This window comes from Lagopus leucura, unplaced genomic scaffold, assembly GCF_019238085.1.
Source record: "Lagopus leucura isolate 7727_CA_CO unplaced genomic scaffold, USGS_WTPT01 Super-Scaffold_100009, whole genome shotgun sequence".
Classification (NCBI taxonomy): Eukaryota; Metazoa; Chordata; class Aves; order Galliformes; family Phasianidae; genus Lagopus; species Lagopus leucura.
The window spans coordinates 25,138,334-25,163,485 of NW_024962266.1; the positions used below are offsets into that span (position 1 = coordinate 25,138,334).

At 41.4% G+C, this 25,152-nt stretch overlaps 1 protein-coding gene across 3 annotated transcripts in view; it reads right to left on the reverse strand.

Annotated features, from left to right (window-relative positions):
- DAB1 (DAB adaptor protein 1) overlaps positions 1-25,152 on the reverse strand; it is a 123,834-nt gene continuing 98,682 nt past the window's right edge. The window contains exons 7-14 of one of the 3 annotated variants that reach the window (XM_042873753.1): positions 23,516-23,575; positions 16,669-16,725; positions 14,141-14,203; positions 12,926-13,034; positions 11,167-11,715; positions 10,216-10,343; positions 9,344-9,442; positions 970-1,018 (exon numbers count right to left, since the gene is read on the reverse strand). In XM_042873753.1, coding sequence (XP_042729687.1) covers positions 9,359-9,442; positions 10,216-10,343; positions 11,167-11,715; positions 12,926-13,034; positions 14,141-14,203; positions 16,669-16,725; positions 23,516-23,575 — 1,050 coding nt within the window. In that variant the 3' untranslated portion in view covers positions 970-1,018; positions 9,344-9,358. Of the gene's footprint in view, positions 1,019-9,343; positions 9,443-10,215; positions 10,344-11,166; positions 11,716-12,925; positions 13,035-14,140; positions 14,204-16,668; positions 16,726-23,515; positions 23,576-25,152 lie in introns of all 3 variants that reach the window. The other 2 variants (XM_042873754.1, XM_042873755.1) reach the window with 2 other exon arrangements.

Consider the following 25,152-nt stretch of genomic DNA (forward strand, 5'->3'; position numbering starts at 1 on the left):
TTTCATCCAACTTCCTAAACCAGAATCATACCAGTATTATTTGGCAAATGATTTTTTTTTTTTTTCATCAAAAATGGCACACAGAGAAGAAAACACTTGTCTGCATAGCATTACAGCAGCAAGATATCGAAGAAATAAAAATATTCCTTTTCTGTACTTTGTTTAGAGTTTCCTAGGAAATACTGAATCTTCCGTCTCTTCCATCAGTGGGATTCCATGTCCTTTCTCTACCCACAACATGAGTATTCAAACAGAAAAGCAGCATTTCTTCCTCATGATGCGCTAGAACGTAAAGGTACATTTGGCAACATTTTCAGTCCGGATGGATAAACAACAGAGTTTTATTCTGTGGTTTCAAGTTAAGAATCATTTCCGCGGGAGGCGTTTTGCTCTTGGATCTGTCACTCATACAAAACTACAGAATAAGAAATAGAAAAAAAATGACACTGCCAGTGTTTTTCTGTTGTTGCTGTTTAAATATGCCTACACAAGGAAAAACAAAACAACTCAGGATCAGCCTGATGTAAATGATGATGAAAAACATGTCACCATGACATAAAAAGTGCCGACTTGTGCCCAAAAGGCTGTTGAATGATAATGCCACTGCTACATACAGATTCTGCTTTTTTTTGCTCAAAAGAAAAGGAATGCTCATTATTTATATGTGGCATACACAAGACAAGAAATGTTGAAAAGAAGAGCGAGTAGTGAGATTTCCTAGTCTGGATACCCATGAGTTGTGGAGACAGGGCCGGACTCCTGGTGCGCTAAGCAGGGAGCTGTCACTTTGTGCTGCCATAGGGATCTGCCATCGGTTGCCAAAAATTGTCAGGAACGCTCATAGAGCCGGTCCAGGAGGGCAATCATCTATCCTTGCCAGACAAAATCAATCGGAAAAAAGCAAGAGAGCCAAAGGCCTGCCAGGTGGTTGGGTTTCATTCGAGTCTCGGAGCACCGCAAGCCCGTACCAATGCTATTTCTTAGGTCTGTTGATCTGGGCGTAGAGAGGTTCTGCTTCCTGGGGATGATAAAAATAAAATAAGCGGAAATGTCTCCAGACATTTTGAGAACATTTTCACAACATCTGCTTGAGGACAGCAATACCTCGTGAGTCAAAACCCAAAGGAAGCGTTTGTTTTCTGTGCTGCTTTGAGCGATCGCGGCACCCCGGTTGGGTTGTGAAGGAAATATGACATTGTTTCGGGAGAGGCATGCTTACAATCAATTTCCTCTTCCATATTGGCTGTGCACCGATCCTCAGGAGGTATTGCTGGGCATAGACACATGGAGAAATGAAATGATTTTTGTACAACTGGGTGTTTTGAAGTTTACGGGCCAGAAATGCAGCTGGCACAAAAGGCTGTTACGTCGGGCTGAGCATCCCACCCAACAGCACAGCAACGGTACTCAGCCATGGATTTCACACAGCTCAGATAGGAAGACAACTGCAAGCAGAAACTACTGCTGAAAGCTGAGCTAACGAAGCTGCGACGGGATTGAAAATAGGATTTTCAGAGCGATGTGGTGTATGTGGTGTGTGCCTCCTATGAAGAACGAGAAAAGCTGGCTCTGAACAGCTTGATTAGGGATCTGCGTAGCTGTTAGTACAGCTGTTAAAGCAGGGAGGAAAGAATGGTGGTTTTTCTTAGGAATTTCCTAGATGTTGAGGAAAGCCGCTGTATTTTCAGTGCTACTTCATAGCTGACACCTGGTGCTTTCGAAATACTAGGTTCATCCTGGCTGCAGAGTGAGGCAAACCAGCCAAACGGAGCCTGCAATTCACTCTCCTTCATTTCCAGAAGCTAATTTATTAAACTAAGAATGACATCTAAGAAAAGAACAAGATAGGCAAAAAGGCTAATTAATGCCATACTGCATTAACTCTCCATAGCTTGATAAATATTCAAATACCATACCACAGAGTTGAATTTAACCAAGTTCAAATCAACTCATGTACAGCAGTACCAGAAAAGCTGACTTTAGGCAAAACCCTTTGAAGGCTGGCAAAGCACTGGGCACTGCAGAACACAGAAACATCTGGCAGGAGGTGGCACTGATTGGTAATCGCTGCTGTTGAAGATGCTCCATTTCTGCAGCCTGCAGAGACACTTCTTCCCTATTTCTTACCTACAAGAAGCCCTGAGCACACTATGAACATTAAGAGAGAATGAGCAAAATCTCTCTGAATGATTAAATAAAGGCTGCTGAAATTATCCACAGCAAGAGGCAAATACATCCGATGACCTTGAAAATCCAAAGGTAATCAGAAGAGATGAGTGAGAGTAAATAACTGCATCTCACATCCTGTGTGCTGAACCCACCTATGCCAATTTTCATGTACTGCAGACACGAAGCTGGCAGAATGATCTATCACTGCCAGTTCTGAGAAAATCTGTACTAATTAATGTGGAAAGCTGACATACACCAGGCCACTCTTCAGGCATGTGCTCAACCTGGGAAGACTGCAAAGGAAAGCAACAAGGAAAGAGAAGAAAAGGGGAACAAAGGATGTTGTTTTTTTGAGTTGTTAGGGAAAATAAAGGCCTTTCAAAACATCAGATGTGTTTGCTAGAAGTGTCCTCTAATGTCTGTAAGGTACACAGATACATGGAAAGAACTGGTCACCCAAGGGCCACCTGGCATCATTGCAAGAGGAGTTCATTGTTGGCTACTGTCACTTTCAACAGTCCATGATGGAGACTCGAATTACATGCCCCCACCTTTTGTTCATGCCCAATGTTCATCTGAACATACACTTCAAGTGGCAAACAGCTTTCATTTCTCAATGATTCTCAATGATTCTCACAATGATGTAACTTTTTTACTATTATTTTTTGTGTATTTTGAGTGAAAATCATGCTCTTTTGTATTTTTTTAGGTCATTTTCCCATTTAGATGCCTGATTTTTCTTCTCAGTGTATGAAACTTGTTTTCTAATATTATTCTGAGATAATTCATCAGTGCATCTTGACTGCAGCTCAACACTGCAAATGGCATCTGTGAAGAACTGATAGTGATCCTCCATAGAGCAAAAAGAGCAGTAAAAGCTAAAGGAGAAACAGGAGAGTTGAGACCTGTTGACTCCCCAAACAGCTTCCTCCAGTGACAGGTAGGAGGGCTTTCACAAGGATTGTTTGGGAAGGTTTTAGAAGCAGAAATACCAACTCGCCTTCTTTTTATGCCCTCCATAGAAAAGCCATAGGAAATGTAACTAAAAGGCAGGAGAACTAAAGTGTTAGCAGAGATGTTTCACTGATATCTTCTGCTTTTTACTTCTATTACTGCGTTAGGAACAGATCCAAAGGGAAGCAAACCAGCAAACCAAAAAAATGGGTCTTTTACAGAGAAAAAAAAAAAGAAAAAAGAAAAAAGAAAGATTAGATAAGATGGCATACAAGGCTTCCAATTGAGTGTTTTCAATTCTGTATGATTGGCCCCAAAGCACTCCTGATGTGCATTCATCAGCCTGCAGGGATGAAATAAGAAGACAAATGGCAGCATCTGGTTTTGCTGTTAAATTACACTTGAAGGGTTCCAGCAACTTCGGGTTATGCAGTTTCTGGTAGATGCTTAAAAAGCAAATGTTTTCCTTTGTGTTTGGAGGCTCCGTTTAGAGTAGCATTCACCTACATCCTCACATACTGACATGGCTCCTGTTCTGAAGAGTAGCATTCAAATTAGGAGATACTGAAGAATCAGGATATGAAATCGCAGATCAGATACCTGACTGAAGTGGCGTGTTGGACAGGGGAAGTCCAAGTGTACATTGCCTCAAGTTAAAACACCCAAATATCTAGGTATCTACAAGTATGTTGTGCAATGCTGAGTTAAGAACTCTCTTGAATCTCACTGCAGAAACTGTTGAGGAGAGACTTTTCCTTTCGTACGATACATTTACATACTCCAGAGACACATCATGTTTAAAATCTGTTAGTTGTTCCAATTTTAAGGAACATTTTGCACAACAAACAACACTGTGGTAAGCAGTAGGGATTTGTGCCTACACTACTGCATGAGACAACGAGGTTCCTGGCGGTTTTGAATAACATTATGTACCCACTACAAGTGAAGTTGCATCCAATCTAAAGGTATTAACATCTGGCCCTCAGCAGACATGGGAGAAATCTCCAACAGATTCAATATCTATTTGGGCTTGTGTCGGTGAGCTGGCTCACAAAATGTAACACAGGACTTGGTTAGGAAGCTGTTCTTTTTACACGGGTAGTCCTTTCATCATTGCAAGGCACCCTGCTATGTGCAAAGCTCCAGGCAAGTTGTACTGAATTGTAGAGGTGAGGCCTGCAGAGATTTCTTTGCCCTTTGCAATAGATTCTCAGCACTGGTTTTACTCCTGGCTGACTGATCAGAAAGGGCAGGCTCAAATGATTCAGTTTCATGAAATAAGAGTGCTGGAACGCCAGCCAAAACGAGAATCTTGTGCTGGGGATGCAAGTGAAGGGAAGCAGGAGTGCAATACATCTTCTCAATTGCATGCTGATTTAATGAAGTAGGACATAGTACATTCGGCAAGCAATATTTAAATATCTTTTGGTGGTAAGACCAGTAACTCCTACTCACCCATTAACAGCCCATGGCTCAATTCTGCCTATTTTTAATATAATTAGCCTCTATTTGCCACAGAAATATAGCAACCTGCCAGTTAGGGATTGTGGCTGAAAGGTGTCTGTGTTCTTACTACAAACCTGCCCAGGAATATCTCTTAGTCTCAAGTATAGAGTAGTTTAAAAGTCTGTAATTCTAGCATCAAGAAGGATGCCATGCATTCACAAACTGGAAAGAAAAAAAATAAATGACAAAACAACAGTTGAGAACTACTAACAAGAGATGAACTCTGCTAAATTCTGGTTATGGAAAAATAATGAACTGTAGTATAGAAACACTCCTATCATTCTGGGGATCCCTTCCTAAGAAAACAAGAGCCATTGAATTACACTTTCCATCTATTTTTCTGTCAATTCTCCTTAATGATTTCTGAATCCAATAGCCAATCTGAAGCAAATCATAGTGAAGTCTCAAAGACACTAAATTACCACAAGTGTCCTGAACACCAGTTGCTGTGCAGAAGATGGGGATCTTTTAATGACCTCATTACACAGAAAGCTCATAGAACTTGTTCCCTAACTGAATTGCTGTACTGTCAATAAACAAGCACTCAGGCCACCTAGTATGTTGTCTCTTGTTCAGAGGAAGAAAGTGGAGAAATGGAAGGTACTAGGCTACTTCAGGTGGGCTTGGAGACACTGGAAGAGCTGAGAAACCAGTGCAAGAACTGGCCTATACTAAAATAGACAGGAGGAGGGAGCAAGTGAGAAAATCATAGGAGTGAGAGGAAGGCACGTTTGTAGGACGCCTTTGCTCCTTAGTCTGGATTTCTCTGTTTCTGATAATATCCATGTTCCCTGGGGATGTGATGATGAATAAACAAGCACAAAAACGGGGCCTGAAATGATAGTTTCAGAAACTGTGATCCATTCCAAGTGCACAACCTATTAACTTATTTCTAAGGTTCCTAATTCTGCTTGCTGCTGTGTCTTCTTGCAGAATAACAGCTCTAGATCCTACGGCGAGAATAGGTCACTTAAAGTCATCATTAATTTCTCTCTGAATTCCATTCAGTTCCTACTGAGACAGATGAATGATGGCAACAGATCCTACAAATACAGCCTGTGATGTCTGAGCACACCCAGATTCCTAGTGCAACAGAAAGGGGGCAGAAAGTAGTAGCAGGTTGCAGAAGCAGTTTTGTACGACCTCCTGAGGTTGTCTGAATTCTCAGATGAAGCCAGTATTTTGTCCTTGAGTTGTTACATCTCTGCCAACTGCATGGTCACAGCCTAGATAAAGACTTTTAGCAGTCTATTCTGGAGCTGACTGAAATTATTAGGAACATTCATCACAAAGAACGACACATGGTCCGAGATGGGAGATGGCAGCGGGCCACCCAAGTCCCACCAAAAGCTGATAGACAAATATTCAAATGCACTGTTGCTCTCCTGACAGTGCTGATAGCATCATGAAGGGTGTGACATACTTTGAGGGCTTACAACTGTCTGCACACATTTCAAAGAACAACCAAACAAGCTTTTGAGGAAGATACGTTCTAGCCACAAATGTTTTGAAGGTTTCCTGAGAATCTCTCGTGAATGACTGCCAGAGCAAGTGTTGGACTGGGAAGCATATAGCATAAACTACATTTATTCCAGCATTTGGAGGTACTTTTATTGGGTTAATTTCATTACCAAATATCCCTTTATTCCCTTTTAGAACTTTCACTCTGCTGCTAATTTGCCTTCAGGAATCAGTTTGTCCATAAGGAGTGAGGCAGCATTTCTGACAACAGATCCCAGTATTCAGGGCATACTGACAACTTTCCACTCTCTTTTAACCACAGTTATCCACTACCCAGTCTAAAGACAGCAGCAGGGGTTAAGTGTACATCAGCTGAAGATGGCAGTCTCACTATTTACTGTTCACTCTATTCATCCTCCACACTACTCCTGTACAAAGGGAAGACAACTAGATACAAATCTTACCATGAACAGTTTTGCAAATAGTTGATGTACTGAAAATCAGGCCTGGCTGCTCCTTATCTCCAAACATAAAGGGACAAATACGTAACTGATCCATAAAATGTCACATTTACCTACAAAGAACCCTTGGCCATTTGTAGCAGAGCTGTCTGTAAGAATGCCTACTGGTAGGATGAGGATTTTGAGAGTGTTAAGATCACAAAAGGAAGAGGTGAAATACAGAGAAACGAAGATAGTTATTGGAAGATGCTGAACTGCATCTAAATGAGATCATGGGGCATCAGAAGGAACCAAGAAACCAAATTGCTAAGGTATACTGAAAGCACAGGGCACAAAGTACTAGGCATGCAAGTACTCTGAATACATCAAGACGAAGTAAGTGAAGATACTGCATGGGCACAGCTGATTTCACAGAAACCCCAGGAAGTCTATTTGAAATTTCTGAACACAGTGCTATGTCTTGCTGCTGAGAGTCCATTCATCTGAGCTGTATGCTGTGCTGTTCTTGGTGTGAAGAACCATGTTCTGACAGAGGGAAGTAAGCTCCATCTAGCACGCAGAAGTGGCTTTTAGGCAGACTGTGATTCTTTTGTACTACATATTTCTCTCCATTATGTTTCTCCCCAAATCAGGGGCTCAGTACACAATGCAGTAGTAAGTCCTGAGCTGATAATTCTCCATGGAGATTAGATTTTCCATCACTGTGATGATAGCAGGCTTCAGAACTAGATGGGTTGGTTTCAGCAAGTGGATTTCCTACAGCCTGCTGCTGGATGGCACAGTACTGAGGTACAATGATGCCAGTGTAACTTCACTGGAGAGATCCAGTCTTCTTCAGCTTCCTATTCCTATCTACAGCTTTTAGGAGTTACTGTAATACGATGATTACTAGCATTATCTAACAATTCCTGGAATATATTTTGGATAATTATATCTAATTTTATGCCAGATTGTACAAGGACTAACAGCAACTATAGAAAAAATACGGAATGACAACATACAAACTTTTACTTTCCAGGTAAGATAAAGTATTTCAGTGTTATATACATAGAGAACAAAAGGGGTCCTTCATTTGACTGCCTTACACAGCACTATGCAGTGACAGCCTTCAGCTACTGCTTCCAGCTACTTCCAGAATTGCTGATAGGTAAATGAGTGTGGTTAGCTCACAAATGATGCTAATTATCTTAGCAGCAGAAAATTAGAAAGAGATTTTATCACTATTTTCCTTGTGATGAATTCCTGAGTGATTCTGACGATGATGAACCATAATAAACAAAAGCACGTAGGTCTGTGGAGTGTGGGATTCAGCTAAAAGTCAAATCCTCTTTCTTGATCTAAGAAAGAAGCCCTGAAATGGGCTGAGGCTGGGACAGCTGGCTGCACCAGGGCTGGTGGAGTCAGACAAAGGCAAATGGTGCTATGTGGCACCATCAATCTGCACAAGCAGCTCATGTTGGTGTACAATAACCAACGGATGTTCTTGCTAAGCAGCCAGCCCAGCTTGACTCTATCTTTACACTGTCATTTTTAGACTCGTGGAAGCACAAGGCTTAACACTGCTTTTGCTTCAGCCCCCAGTTGCTGAGCTTTGTGTTGGTGAAGCAGAAGAAGGGGGAGATGCCTCCTCTCAGCACTACATATTATTAAGAGATAATCTTATTACTCCCAAGTGGATCAAAGCTAAGTTACTGTAAGACATTTTTTCTTAACCACATTTAAGTGTACAAAGTGACTCCTAATGAAACTATTAAGTTTGAGTTGAAACCGATTATGCAGGCTCAGGGCAGATAAGTCACTGGTAAACACAGAGTGATTTCTGTAGAAAAATAAAAAGGGTTCTACCACTGTTGTGGATTTGTTCCAGGAGCTCTGTGCTGAAGCACAGAAGCAGTATCAGGTCACATATTTGGGTAATACAAAACACGAATGGCAGACAGGGAGAAGATAATGAAACATATCCTTCAAATAGTAACACTGGAGAGTATTTGGATGGAATAACAATGCTCAGCACTCATAACACTTTGCAGTTTTACTGTCTCTTTGGTAGAACATATATATTGTATTGAAACAAATCACAGAACATCCACCAGCAGCCACATTTTCCAATGTGTTCTGTAACACAGAAGATGAAAAAGATCATCTTTTCCCTCTGTCTAGGTGTCAGTGAATAATTTTTGAAGAATAATTTTGAAAACATCGGTTGGCCAATGCTAATATCAGCGATCATAACTTTCAGATGCTTTTAATTTGCAACTGGAGATAAAAGTACACAAACCCATTTCAATAATTTTTACATGCAGATAATACATGTGCTGCTTCTACTGATTATCACACTGATTTTGAGTGGAGGTATTCCTGTATCATTACATAATTTTATTTAATGTTTTTTATGTCTATGGGAGAGATGTCTTATCCCATTTGATACGTTACGACTGACTAAAGGCCAGAACGGGTTTGATAAAAAACTGTTCTGCATAATACATTATTGGTAGTGGCTCAGATTCCCTATCCCCCCTTTGAATTCGAACACAAAGTAAAATAAGTCTACATTTCTTTAAAGCATGCAGGCAGCTGAAACACACACATTCGCATAAGTTGCAACACATAGTGAATGGCAAAAGCCATGCAAACCACCGAGCATGAGGAATACGCTGTGGATAATGGAGAGGAAAAGAAGGAAGAGATGAAAAGGAAAAAGCAAACCATGCATCCATGAAAGCAATGGTAGGCACTGGTGGAAGCATAAGTGAGCACCTCAGGGTGTAGAGAAAAAAAGGACAGATACCTACCCCAACCTGCGCTATCTAGCTACCGACCTGTGGACTTATAGTATCGCCAGTTGGCTCACCAAATGGATCACTGTTGGATGAGGCCTGAGACTCATCAGGCTAGAATACAAGAACATAACACCTTTTTTTCTCAACAATAGAAAGTGAAAAGTCAACATGAGGTTATTTTCATGCTGTGGGCATAACAAGTACATCCTATCTCATGAAAACCAGAAAGTGAGACCTCACCACTGATATGTTCTCAAAAGCCATAATGCTTTTCTACAGCTGATGAAGGCAGGAAAGGACCATATCTATCATTTTGTACATTTGGGTCCTTTTTTTGTATAGACTCCTTCTTGCCTTTGGCTCACTTAGGCTCTTATCTGCCTAAGATACCTTGTGATTCAACGTCGCTTCATTTTGATAATATTTCTTGCTTTGGTCCACTGAGTCTAAGGCAAAGAAATACCAAGGGCCAGAACATTGAGGAATGCAACGAGGGAAGCAACTGGGATGCCAGAATGTGGAAGACAACATCAACCATCATTTTTTAACACACAGCCTCTCGCATTTCTTTCTGCATCCTCAGCACTCGTGTCATTTTACCTTGGACTCCCTTACCATCAGTATGTGCATGTTGGTACATTGGATACAGTTAACGTGTATAAACTTCAGATATGAACTCTGAGTTTGGTTCCTTGCATGCAGTATTAGGACACATCAACAGAAATGCCATGCTGATGTTCCCAGCTATAAAATCAAATCTGCAAATGCAGCTCCCCCTTAAATACCACCCAGTCCTACTTGAACAGTGATCTCTGAGACTACCAAACAGCATTTTTTAAGCTAAAAAGGGCTCATCAGTATTTAGAAGCCTTATTGCTACTCACAGCCTCCTGCTCCTCACTTTTGCTTGGGCTTTCAAACCCCTCTTCAAAGAGGTCATCTGCAGCAGGATCGCTGGTATGAGATGCTGATGATTTCGATGGAGAACTCTGTCTGGGTGCAGGGGTTGGAGCTAAACAAAGATTAAGGTGACAGCAATAGAATATTTATCTCTTCATTTGTTCACAGAGACACAGCAGCACAAAATTTGCTCATGCTCTAGAGCCCTCAACTTACATTACTTTACATTACCCCCGAAAACCATTTTCAGCAAAGAGCTGGAAGATGTAAATTTAAACAGAGAAGTCATTATCGATTCTGTAGGTCTGATTTCATTCAGTGGCTTCCAAATTAAGTTTGGCTGCATCTGGCTCATGTCTTTAGGAACCAAGGAGACACTGCTACATCACATTAGGAATGCGTGAGTCGCCTGCCCTACGGCAGATAAGCAAAACACAGGTCTCTGACTGGCCGCTGGTAAATGCCTCCTGAATTCCTTTTCAGCAATCTGCAAAATCCCCCATCTCCATGCTATGGCCATGCTAAGCTCATTTTACAGCTGCTCAATGAATTTCCCCACATGTCCAACACATCAAGCAATTAGAATAAATACCCATCTCCTACTTTGTGCAAAGTATGCCTTGAACGGGATGAAGAAAAATCATTTATAAGGTTGAATGTTACCCGCATTTTCCAACCAGCTGGCACGTCCCTAGCACAGAGCATATATTACTGTCTTATTAGCAATTAAATTTCAGGCTGCAGCTACCGGGGCTGTTGATTTCAATGGTCTCTGTAACACTTTTCTTTATGGCTGGAATGTATTTAATAAGCCAGACCATGCATGAAGGTTCTCAGTCTACATCTGTGTTGCAATTTACTATATGAAAAGTTAAATGCTTCGAGGAGCAGTCACATTTGAGGAAAGTTATGGCATAAATGATACGAACACTCACGTGAGTTTGTTGATGGTGTCGTGGAAGTCACAGGAGTCAAATTTAACTGAGAGATGTCAAAGTCATCACAATCATCTGCTTCCTGTGCCATCCCAACTTTGTTAAAGTAACTTGAGAAGGCCTCTGAGGTACAACTGAGGGAAGGCTGATCTGGTTTTCTTGATGGCACTGGTGGAGGCTGAGCCATCTGGAAATCTTTAAACATTTCTTTTCCCATTTTCTGTCTGGGCCTGTCTGTCTGCGGACTTGATCTGTTGGAATCGCTTGTGGGTGGAACAGTAGCTATAGGAGCAATGGTACCTTGAAACATGGCTGCTTGTAAAGGCAAAACAGTTTGTGTTGGCATGAAGGCAGTTGGTTGGAACTGACCAGCTACAGATGGCCAGGGCTGCTGGGTAGGAGGAAAAATACCAGGTTGGCCCCACGCTATTGGCTGTCCTCCCTGCATCACCTGAGCAACTGGAGGCTGAGCACCCATGGCCAACTGCTGTTGAACAAGTGGTTGCTGTCCCCAGAATGAGGGCAAAACAGCTCCCATGGCAACATAACCTTCAAAGAATAAAGAAAGCAGAAAAATAAGAATTCCAATAATGTCAGGAGCATGCAGAAAAGGCCACACAATAAATCAGAAATATGCGAGCTACATTAGAGATCCCAGAGCTTCAGCTTTTCCTTGCAAAGAAAATGGAAATGCATGTTTGAATTCACATTACAAGCACTTCTATACAAAAACACAGGTTGAAGTATATTGGCCATAATCCTTCTCCTTTTCTGAACAAAATGCTCTTCTCTTCCTTAGTGACTACTCACATGTGTCTGTGAAGAACATTTGCATGGACCTCAGTCATGTGCCACAACCAAAAACTAAGTAAAGTTTCAATCAGTGGCTGATTTTAAGTGGACTTTGCAAGGCAAAAAAACCCCAACTTTGTGATTCCAAGTTAATGAGTGATGAAAGAAGGAACAGTAACTCAGATGTGTATGGATGGCCACGACAGATTCCCTAGGCGTCCTTCTATCCCACTCCCGCTGTCACCTCATCTAAGCAGTGACCTGATATTACCCCAGACACTTCACCATCTCCATAACCTTTCTGAGATGTGGTGGCTAATCTGATACTGCAACACAGCCCATCCGATAAGGAGTTAACCAATTAGAAGTCACTGTTGAATGAAGGCACTCCTTCTTCTTCCTAAATGGAGTTGAGTGCTGTCTTGCAGTGCTTTGAGTATCCCAGGGAGAGATCAGCAGTCAAAACCCAATTCCTTGCATGTCTGTGCAGAATGTTACATGGCTTTTGAATTTTGAGCACTTTGAGGAACACAGAAGAGTCTATGGGAAACACCAGGGTTTACATAAGTGGAGCACTTTTGAAATGAAATCAAATCCTTCATGTCTCATTCTCTGTTTACCAAAGACAGCACAAGATATTCATTGCAATTGCAAAGAAACCAGGGCTAAATCAGCTGCTTTTCTCTCTCTTGCAGCTGTACTTAGAAGGTATGTTATACAGATGGCTAAACTGCTGTTGAACTTCCAGTGACATTTTTGGGTTTTCCTTTTAATAATGTTGCTAAATTCACAATCACGTATTTTTGGCTTGTAAAAGAATTGTTTTGCCTTGCCCTGCAGCACTGCCTTCAAAATCCTTCCCACTTCCAGTGGACAAAATCAATGCCCTGAAGATTGAAATGCAAGTCAGAGCTGAGAACTGGTGACCAAATTTGAACCAAACCCATATTTTTGGGAGATTTCTTACCTGAGGGTACGGCAGCAGTGCTGAAAGGTACAGAACCAAACATGTCTGTACTAGCAGGAAGTGACTGGGATGAAGATGGGATAAAGGCATCACCTGGAGTAGCAGGAGTCTGCAACGGGACAGGAACAGAATGAAACGATACATATCAGCTGCAGCATATACTTGCTGTTGCACCTCTGAAGCTCACAGTTTTAGAGGAAAGAAAGCGAAAGAAAAAAAGAATGGAAAGATGTAGAAGGAAAAAACCAATAGAAATAAAGAGTATTAGAATGTGCTGGAGACAGGAGAAAAAGAAATGAGAGAGAATTTGTACCACAGGAAAATAAAAACAAGCTTTGTCTGGGCTATATCACACACAGATATCAATATACAGACTTGTGATTCTAGCCATTAGGTGACAGCCTGTATAAGCTACAGACTTAGGCATTAGTGTAGAAAAACAGTAAAGGTAAATGAAATATCTGCAAGATATAATAATGCTTCCAGTCAACCAACAGGACCAGAACCATAGGTCCACATTAAAGGAGAAACACAGTCTAATTGAGCAAGCTAAGGGCAATGAGACAGGACTTTGAGTACCTAGTCCCAGACATCCTCCAGAATACCTTGGAGATCTGAGCCTGAGACTCCAGAGGACTTTCATTTTCTCAGTATATTCATACTCCCCTACAGCTTAACATAAGGTTCAGAAATGCAATAGGAAAATGACTATGTTTTCACCTTATGATGCAAAAAAGCCTGTTGAGAACGCTTTCATTCCTCTCAAAACACATTCAGCCCTCCCTCTCTGTACTCTTTAGTCCTCCTTTAATAGCAGTTCTGGGCTATGTGCTTGGTGGAATCAAGGAGTTGTGATATATCAGCTGTAACTGGGTCTTGCTGCAGCACAGGAGAGAGACAGGGAGCTCAAGACAGAGAGCAGTGAAGCATGCAGCTCTGATAAACACCAGGGAAGGAGATCTGCAGTTCAGATTATATCTTATGTGACACCAAACCCTATATCAGATAAATAAAAATTGAAGATATTTTTGCACTTCTTCAAGAACCATTGATTCCACATTCAATTTGCTTCACTTTTATCTTCTTGGAACATAAAAACTACTTTGAAATCCTCCCTACTGCAATGGCCAATCACCTGAACTGTAAACATGCTCCATAAACATGCTGAAAATAGGATGTAGAAAAAGACCCCATCCAGTTTCCCTGGATACTTACTGGGGGAGAGGTTACATCAGGAGGAGTGGACATGTCCCCAAAAAGCTCTAGTTGGGTAACAGCCTGCAAAGATAAAAACATAACATCTCCATTTACCTTTCGAGGAGAAGAAAGAGCAAGTTAATTCACAACAACTTGTAAAGTTAACTAGTAACAGCCATCAATACAAAACCAAAAGAGCCACGTAGGCTTCAAATGTCCAGTTCCATATAGAAGAAACACATGGACTCGAGCTGTTGGATTTTCATATTGGCCATGGACCTAACTAGAGGCAGCTGATGCTGAGAAATGATACTACGGGGAATTCTCCTCCCTAAAGAACGAATGAAGCATGAAAAAACTACTCTGAATGGGACTGGATGCATTATTGCTCTGCCCTTAACATCGCTGAAAACCAAGCACAATTTACCCGCCAGCTCTGTTCCCTGGCTCCTTTCCTAAATCCCCAAATCAAGGTCTTAAAACACGACAGCAGACTGTGGAAGTGACAGAAGGATACAGAAGGGAAGGACTTTGAGAGTGCTGCCTGATTTCCCCTTGCCCATGGGACAGGTGTGACCTGGATAAGTGGACTTGAAGGAGGATGCACAACTGGGTCATTATAAGTTTGTAACTACATATAACTCACATTGGAAGTGTTTTCTAAGGGCATCCTTCAGTTTGATCTCAAAATAGGTCACCCGTACAAGTCTCATGTAACTGGACCAGAGGGGAAAAAGCACTTTCATAATAAGGAGCACCTTGACTGGCTGCATAATCAAACCTCTGTCACATGCTCTGGAATAAAATTGCTCACTTCTACCCAACACTTCACTCTGCCAAATGACTGGCATGAAAGTCCTCATATTTTAACTGGAAATTAGAGTAAGATATTAATTAAGGTTAAAACAGCAATCTGAAGGACCCCTATAGGGATGATATAACAGTCAGAGAGGCTCCACTTTCAAAGGGTCAATTTCAGGACAGCCTGATTCCAGCACTCAACCTCTGGCCCTTATTCCAACGAACATTGATGATTAAGGTAATGGGTGTTTTCAATACAGGCAGAGTTACAAAATGTGGCCAGTCTTTACAATTGGAAAGAAGCTGCTCACAGCTGAACTATAAGGACAGAAATAACCACAGGGTCTGTGTGTGCTCATGTTGAGACCTCGGTGGAAGGCAGCAGAAGCAGTCGTACATCTAGGGATGTCCCCCCTGGCTGGGTGCTTTCCCCCTAGATCAGCTCAGCTGGAGTCCAGGGCCACCAAACCTCAGAGCTCCATGGGAAACCTAAACATATCTGCAGTCCTTAGCAGGATGGATATACAGGAATGCCATGGTGGCAGCTCAAGGACTAATTCTCCACCACCTTTCTTCTGCTTGTGGGCTTTCCTTCTCCTCTGCACTGTACTCAATCATACCCACACATATGGGAATCCAGAATTTTTGGTCTGAATGAGATTTAGTGGCGATATTAACTTGGTTCATCAAATCTCAGCTCTCTGCAACATCCTTTCACATACACTTGATATTAACTTGAGTCTTGACCTGCAAATCTAGCCAACACTGAGCCCTTATATTAACCACCATGCTAGCTGATCAGTTTTCACAGCTTTATAGCATAACAAAGGGAAAAAAACACCCAAAGATCTTTTTACCCCACACTTTTATTATAAATGCTCTTTTAAGAAATAAGACTATCGTTCAATATATAATAGTTCCAAAGGTTTGTACATTTTTGCAATCCAATCTCTGTTCCCCCTCACAAAAGCAATGTTACAATCAGTTTCAGCTGGAATCTATATAGCAGCATGGATAACTCTCAGCTTTATGTCTAAAAACATGCCTAGAGATGAATTATTTCATATTTCCTCACATCATGCCATATATTAAATAGATCACATTGCTTTAGTGATGTAACAATGCATTTTCTTCATATGAGCCTATATATCACACTAAGTATCTGCGTGGAAATGGAAGAAGGAGTAATGAAGAAAGCCATGTTTTCTTCAAGGCAAACCAATTCAAGAGTGTATGGCAGAAATCCTGCAAAAAAAAAACAACCCAGAGTGTGGGCACACACACTAGTTACAATGCCCACAGATTGGAATGATGACAAGGGCAGCACTCCTCTGAAGTTGCCCCAAGCCTTGCGTAGGCGCTGCTGATTCCAGAGGCCAGAAGACACCATATCTCAAAAGAGGCCACCTTCTCCCCATCTCTCCAAATGACTTGTTCAGCATCACCCCTAAATCTGCTTTTTATTCTCCCTGTGTCACTGCTGAGCTTTTTGTAGAGCTGTCCCCACAAACACAGTGTTATCCATCTGCAGGCAGTGGGATTCTGGCCACCACCTTTTACTTTTGTGATTTCAGTCTCACTACACAACCAAATGCACCCGTTAGACTTTCTTAAATTATTCACACCTGATATATTAGCTAAGTTCCAGCAAAGTTAATCCCAAGCAAAACATTTTCAGATGGCACTATTCCTACAGCTGATTTCATCTATATCTCCTTAAAACATTTTTAGTGTCACAACCTTACCTGAGTGACTGAACCAAGATTTTCATCAATGTCCAGCAATAAGTTTCCATTCTCCAGCTGTAAAGCATGATTTATGAAATGAAATGAATGATTTATGAAAATGACGTGAATTTCTGAGCATGAAAATGATAACCTCTGTAATTATTGACTCTACTATTGAAATGAAAACCCTTTCCATCTTGCAGTGAATACAGATACGAAATCACACAGTCAAAACAAGCTCACATGCTGCAAGACGGGGGAAAAACACAATTTATCCATGCTAAATCTTCTGATGGATACAACAATGTCAATGCTTGCTCCCCAACTATTTACTTCTTCAGATGTTTCTTAATTCAGCAATTAGCATTCGCAATGAAGTCTGGTTCTGATGACATTAATGGAACTTCTCAATGGTTTGGGGAAAGGAAGGGCTCATGATGCTCAGAGGAAAAAAAATACAGTTGTGAATCAAAACTCTAACAGCAAATTTGTGGAAAAGCACGATTTCCTCTTGCCTAGGAGAACTAACATCAGTGTAACAGCATTTATGATGCAGGTTTTCTTGCCACAGTTGTTTCTTATTACTCACACAAATCAAGTTGCATTTAAATTCTTTCTGTATGTCTGTGTGAATGTGTGAGCCAACTGTCTGTGTGCCCATGCACTCGCACAGGTCTCTACCCACTGACATATTTAAGGCAAATCACGACCTAAGTGGCTTCAGAATGCCAAATCTCAGACAACACTTATTGAAGCAACAGAGAACTTCCCTAAGAAAGAGTCTTAACAATCAATCCTCAAAAAATCAAACATTAGGCAACTGAGAAGCTTCGTAGGAATCACCACCCTGTAAACCCATTTCAAAATATGCTCCAAAAGCCTTAGAAATAGCTCAGAATGTCCCCCCCAGCACTTCATCCCAGTCTTTGTTGGCTCTGGGAATGAAGCAAGGAGGCAGCACGCAGGCAGGCTTGGACTGCTGGAAATTCCCACTTGTGCTGCAGTGAGATCCTGCCCAATGCAGGCACACCATTAGCAAATAGGGCTGCATCTCACATCTGCAGTGGTCTAGGGAGCCTTTAGGGTCCCTTCCAACCCAAACCTGTGATGATATTAAACAACCAAGAGCCTGATAAGGCACTCCAACCTGTAATCTTGCCTTCTGTGGGTTCCTCTGGACTTTCTCTCCTTCGTCACCCCAAAATGTGCCTCCTTAACACAAGCTCAGGCAGCAGAGCAGCGTGCTGCCATCCGCGCACAGCGAGGCGGAGGAGCGAGCATTAATCCTTGTATCTGGGCGACACGAAACCTGTAATGAAAGCTCCATCTTCCCATACAGGCATGTGAGACATACTGTAAATCTTCTAAACATGAACTATGTAAATCTGGCTCCTTAAAGCAGCAGCAAGCATTTTTAAAGCGCTCCAGCCAGTAATGAAATTCCTCGTAACACTTTTCACTACTCAGTAAAGAAAAACACATAATCCAAGAGCTGGGGAAAAAAACCCAAAACAACAGCACAGGAGTAAAGAAGCACTAAGAGATAAGTGAACTGCAGCTTTCATAAACCTGAACCAAAAATGATCCATCTCTACTGCAGTATCCTGTCTGACTGCCAAGTACTCTGAAAAACAGCTTTTTCTAAGCAATGTTTGGAGTTTAAAAGGGAAATCTAAGAGTGGGAAGCATACATTTTTTTAGCTTCAGTTCTACATCTGAAAGAGTCAGAATAGTCAGCTCCTTTACTTGGCCTGGTTTTACCAAAGGAACAGTCCAGCGCTGACTTACAGCAGGAAAAAACCCGATTAATATTGCTAGACGTTTGCAGATGAGATGATAAAAGCAGTCTCTTAAAGCATGGCTCTGAAATCCCAGAGAATGAAGCAAACACGGTGCTAAAAAAAAAATAAAAATTAAAAAAAAAAAATACCCACAGTAATTATCTTGCACTCCGATACAGATCTCAGCAAGTTAAAAAGAGTATGTAGGATACTAAATATAGTGATTAACCAGCAATTAGCAATTAACCTTTGAGCTGGGTATTAGCTATTCAGATCCTCTCACAGCAGAGGGATTTGCACACATTTCCTGCCCTCCACTTGGCCCAGCAGATAACAGAGGGATCGCCTGGCCATGCTGCTGCTCTGTGCTTTTAAGCCCTATGTGCATTTCACATGGAAAGTTTAATGATGAGTCAATGGTTAACATGGATCCTGAAGATATATATATATTTTTCATTTTAGTTGTAAATGTAAACATTTTGGCTACATCAAGTATTTTTTTCTGATGGTTCAAACCACTGTTCTAGGTCATCAAGGCTTCGGTTATTTGCACATCTTTATACACAAGGAATGCTGATATTACACGAGCTCCACGAGCTGCAAGCTGCTTGCTAATTAACTACAATTCATTCTAAAAAACACAATCAGAACTCTAACGAAGGAGCACAGCAGAACTGTGACTAAACCAATAATCAGTGAAACCGAAGCCAGTAGGCTGGGACCTGCTAATATCCAACAGGCACACTGTCATCCCACAGAACTGCTGTGGGATTCATGGAGCAGTGTGATAACTCAACAAAGAAGTGCTCCCGATTACAGACAACGCACTGACGAACTGTCTCACTGCTGCTCAATAGTCTCCTTCAAGCTAAGGATCTCTTGATGTGATCAAAACACGCACTTAATCATTTGTTTATTTTCTCTTAATTCTGAATTCCCTGTGTACCTCAGGTATTTCCTTTTATATGAAATGATAGTGAAATCTTTTCAACCTTTCCCTCCCTGGAAGCACTCAAGGCCAGGCCGGATGGGGCTGTGAGCAAGCTGGTCTAGAGGGAGGTGTCCCTGCCTATCACAGAGGTACTGGAACTACATGATCTTCAACCAACCAACTCAAACCATTTATGATACTATGATCTTATAAGTACAGAAAGGGGACAAACCTTGACTGGCACCTAATGCCAGCTCCACACATCTCAGTGTATGCAGTGCTGTACAAAATCAGAACAGTCAATGTCACAACTACTCCAAAGATATGCATGCATATCCACTGCTCTAAATGCCTCCCCAAACATCACAGAAAAGCAAGACTCAAAACATTACCCTAACAAACTAATGTATTTCCAAATGTTGCCACAGTTAGCTGTGCCTGATAAGAATCCATGCCCAGTGTTAAGCCTTGGACGTGGGTTTGGACTGAATGCAGTTAAGTCAGGCATTTGACTGCAGGAGTCTTTCAGCAAAGGTAAGCAGTGAGGGAAGGCTTTGCAGGCATGGATGGTCAGAGGTTGGGTATGTGCACTCTCTTTCTTCTCCTGTATGAAAATCGGATCCCAAAAGCTGATGGCAGAGGCTGAAGTCAACATCACCAGTGTGCAAACTAAGGATACTGATGCAAACTTATGGGAAAGGCATGGTTACAAAGTTTTCTTCCGCACCAACTGCCACTGAAAAAAGTCACTTCTTAGAGGATCAGAATCATCTGGAAAGCTGCTCTGAGCTGCTCTATTGCCAGACTTTTGATGCCATTACTACAGGGCCAGACCTTCTGTGTGAGCTGCTGGAGATGGCGTGCCCACGGCTTCCAGATGATGCCTTTCAGGCACGCTTCTTTTGACATAGGATCTGAAAAATCTGTAAATGTCAATGTGTTCCTAGCCAGAAACGAAACACAGATCTCCCAAACACAGCTCCCCATTTTGGCAGGAGGCCCAGGATCCTTGTGGCCCCAAGACCTGGGTGGGCTCTGGTCCAGCCCAGCTTTCATCTGCAACTAGAGGTCATGCTGAGCATCCCTCTGGGTAGGCTGATGGTCTTCCCACCCCTTTGCCCTAAGACAGCCAACTACTCCCTGCCTGCTCTGTGCTCATTTGGGAGTATTTCCCATGTAGATGGTACAGCTAAATGGCTGCCTGCACTCTGAGGCTTCAGCTATAACGCTTTGAATCTTTATACAGCAGTTAAGACGAGTTGTTTGAAAGCCTTCATAAAATGGTAAGCAGAGAGTTTAGACATTTTGATGAGAAGGTTTTATTGTGATGTGACTGACAGTCTCAGTGAAGGGTATTTACAGTCTGACTCTTACTACTAAAAACACCATGACAGGTAAAACTTGATGTGCATGTATAAAGGGGGGGGACGATGGGAAATTACAACAAAAAGAGCTCATTAAACACTTTGCTTTTTTAGAACAGTTAATTTCCCTTACAGAACTACAATTTCTAAGTGGAGCATGTACCACTTAACACAAGCTCTTTGGGGTAAGCTTGCTTTCTTTGTCTGCTTGATGCCTACCCCCACTGAATTGAGAACATAAGAATTTGTCTAAGGAAGAAACAAAGAGGAAATGAAAATGAGTACAAGAAGAGTCAATAGAGTCAAGAGGAAGGGAGATACAGATATAAGAAGAAAACTGGGTTCTGGGAGAAGAGTGTGTTTGAAACCGAGCTGCATTCTGCCTCTTATGCTCAACATTACAGTAGAACTCATCCCAACTAAGCGTAACTATCTGAAAGTCAGTTCCTTATCATTCCTTCACATCCTTTAAAGCTAGCTCCTCCAGAGCCACGAGGGAATAACAGCTGGACATATCTGGACATACTCTCACCTCCACTTGAGAGGGACACCTCACAAGACAGGAAAATATTTCTGGAGGTGTCCATTTCTCTCCTCTTCACAGAGAGCCAAAGGTGGATGGCACCAAGATGACCAGCTCCATGCCCCCACCTTGATGTGCTGAAGCTATGGATAATTTGCCTGAGAACACATCGGAGAAAAACAACCCCAAGATGGAAAATCAATCTCTATCTAGGGAACGTGGGTAATTCAGCCTGAATCTGAGCAAAACTTGCTGCATTTTTATTAAGTGTTGCATTTATTGTCAGGAGAGAGAATTCATGGTGCCTGAAACCTATTAGGAGCTACAGAAAGTTTCTCTCTTCCCTCATCCATTATGAAATTAATGAAAGCAAGACCTCCTAATAAAGGAAGTGTCCTTATAAGTTTAAACCAGGTAGATGAGCTAGATTATTCACCCTTAGATTGAATTTTAGAAGTTTATATAATAAGGACAGCTATAAATTGAAAAAAAAAAATATGGCAAGTGTCTCAATGACAGAGAGTCTCACACGTGGAAGGGTGAGCAATAAATCAGATGGGCAGTGGAATATTAAATTGCTAATTTTAAGAGCGATCTCTGCTTTTCTTTTCTCTCTCTTTTTTTTTCTTAATATATATTACTATAAAAAGGGGAAATAAAATCTCTGCTATGCATTTCTCCCTCTTCCCTTTTTTCTTTTTCCCCCTTATAAATTAAAGCAGATACTTGTTTGGAGGAAGAAGTCTAACCAGCTTCAATATAACCATGAAATAACAAAAAATTAAGTCTGCAACACACTCCATAGAGATGACACATTGAATATATTTGATGATTACAGAGTCAGTTCCATATGCCTTACATCTCACAGCTATGCTCTTTAGCAGGACAGTCTAATACCAAAGTGTCTGCAGGCATGATTGCAAGTGTACAGTGCACACAGTTACACTGCAATGACCTAAATTACAGACTATACCCAGAGTAAATCTGAAACATCACTGAAGGAATAATAAAAAAGTCACAGGAAAATACAGAGGAAAAACTCTTAACACTGAGCTATGTGAAAAATGAGTGAAAAATCTACAGCTATTCCTGGTCCACGAATACCTTTAATTAGCTATGCAATGTGAGTTATCTTCCTACATTTTCCCAGCCAACAAGATGATGGCTCCCTCCTCCTAGTGGATTATCATGAAATATTTATGGCAAGTTTTGTTTGTTTGTGCAAACCTCAGAAGTGTCACAATTTAGACCCCCATCCAGCCCCTCCTCAGCATTCATCTTTTTTATTTGGCATCTCAGTCTCTGTGCTCAGCCCAAGCTGTGCAATTTACCACATCCTTGCGTGAAATGAGCCCCTCTCTTTCCCTCTCCTGAACACAGGCATTTCTGCCATGCTTACAGCAGACTGAAATCCTGACCTTTTCCTCCATTTTTCACACACAGATCCTCAGAAATACGCATTTTCTGTGTAACCAACACAATCTACATTTTATCAAGATATTGTTTCATTTACACAAATGTACACAAAACAACACAACCCACCCTTCAGCAAATGTATGTTTTCTTGCTAAGGCATCTGTCATTCCACTCCTCTCACCAGCTTGTTACCATTCCTTATATGTTCAGAGGATAAATGTTTCACCACTTCTAGATGCTCAGATGCAGAAAGGGAATGGTGCCATTTGGACAGAACAGTGCATTACCCTCCTTTTCGAGCAAAATCAACTGCCCATGCAAGGCACAAAGCAGGAAGAATTCAGTCTACTATCTCTAATGATACTCAGCCTGTTAGGTACTTCAGGCACTACAGAAATAACACAACTGTTTGGGAGGAAACCCCAGGGAGTGCACGGGGAGAAAACACAGCCACATCCAGTTGGCATGTGCTATGTGACTGTAGCAGTGAGAAAGGGTGACAAGGCTTATATAGCTTTGGGTAATGAAATAACTCTTCTGATCCAAGCAGCAAAAATCCACACATTAACATGCAGAAGGCTCACTGTCAACTCTTAACTAGACATCACTTTTATAAACGGTGACTTGCATAGGAATCAACCAGAAAAGACAAAAAGGAGGAGATTCAAGTAATGAACGAGATGGATATGTGACATTACCACCCTGGTTACTTTGAAACAACCCAACAACAGTAGATCACTGATGAAATTCACATCCTAAGGGATGTGGCAAACACTACAAGCAATAATAAAGGTCACAGAAACTAAGAAACGTACCTTCTTCCCTGCATATAAATAATGAAGATACTTACACTTACAGGTTGACTTTTTGGCACATCATAAACACCTTCCTTCTTTTGGCTGGTAGGAACCTGCAACAGCAAACAGACACTATGGTCACTCTTGCAGCAGGTTTGATGAAAAGTCGAAGTCTGCAACTGATATTTAAATACAAGGCAGTTGTTTAAGGATGGTATCCTTGACATTCAAGCAGCGATGTTGATGAAGATGGCACTGAAGAAATCGAACATCTATCTGAATTTTTAAAAACCTAAAACTCAGTAGTGCTCAGAGATGAGATTTTCATTCTCAGTTTAGTCCAGCTGCATGAAATTCAGGTGCATTTGGATCTCTTTCCTACAAAAGTGGTTGCTTCATCATTTTACTTGGGGGTTAGAAGATGGACATGGGAGTTATGATCAGGTCAGAATGTCATCTTCCTCTGTAAAAGAGATCCAGAGCAGCAGTGCAATCAGAGAGAGAGAGGTTTGGCGTGTGGCATTCGATATCTTCCTTCCAATTCTTTTAATAACCTAAGTCAAGTGAAGCCACAACATGTATCCCTGCAGTGATTGGATCCCGTGGGCTGCTCTAAGTGATAGTTGGTCACAAATCTGCAATTCTGTAAAGAATTATGGCCTGTCAGGCTTTGAGGCTGCACAGCCACTCGCAGTCAGGGAGCTGGAGTCAACAGCCTCTTGTGGATAGGGACGATGATGATACAATTAAATAAACTAAGTGAGTCAACAGTCATAATTTACACCGTGGGCATTTACATCCTACTCGTGTGAATTCATTTGCTCTGTAATACAGGGTTTAGCATGCCTAAGGACTGCTGTTTTACATATTTATAATTTGCAACTGTATTTCTTCTCCTTCCTAAAAGCACTAAATGCCTATTGTAAATGACACGAGCTAAAAGAACAGTAAAAAAAACACAGAGGCTCTAAATAGACACACATGCTCTAAGTAAATCGGTGCTGCTTTTCCACTGAACAAAGGCACTCAACCTAAGGTTACGTTTCAAACATTTATGAAACCTCATAGGTTAACAGCGGAAATAATCCTACAGATTTGACAGACTGACTTTCCTTTTGTTTTTTAAGACGATAAATACCTTGGAGTTTTGATATGAGCATGGGGCTATTTTAGGGAAAGCTGAAGGAACTGTTTATTCACAGAGCTGCATAATTATTTCTTAGTTTCTATATCCAAAGGTCTCTCTACTGTTCTAGCACCTGCATGCTCACATTTAAGTCTTGAAACTTGAACACAATGCACACGGAAGAAGCTTTTCAAGAGCAATCAAGTGGCATAAATACAGAACCCTCACAGAAACAGAATGCAATTTATTACTACAGGCATATTTTTAAGATTTCTTTTCTGTTCCTGCCCCAGGAATGACTTGTTTCTCTCCGTTTTCTGAAAGTACTGGGCTTTTCCACTAAAGCCATGTATCATGTGAGGTATGCGAGACTGGTGAGAATGGAACAATTCAGTCTAATAGAAAAAGGGTCTCTCTTCACAGACTGATAGGCAGCTGTGCAAAACCATGAATACTCTATCTCATAAGTTACTGGAATGCTTAGTCTTCCCTGAAGAGAGGACAAGTGCTGTGAGATTAACTATTCATAAACTATAACCAGTATGCAATTTTTATTTTCTCCCT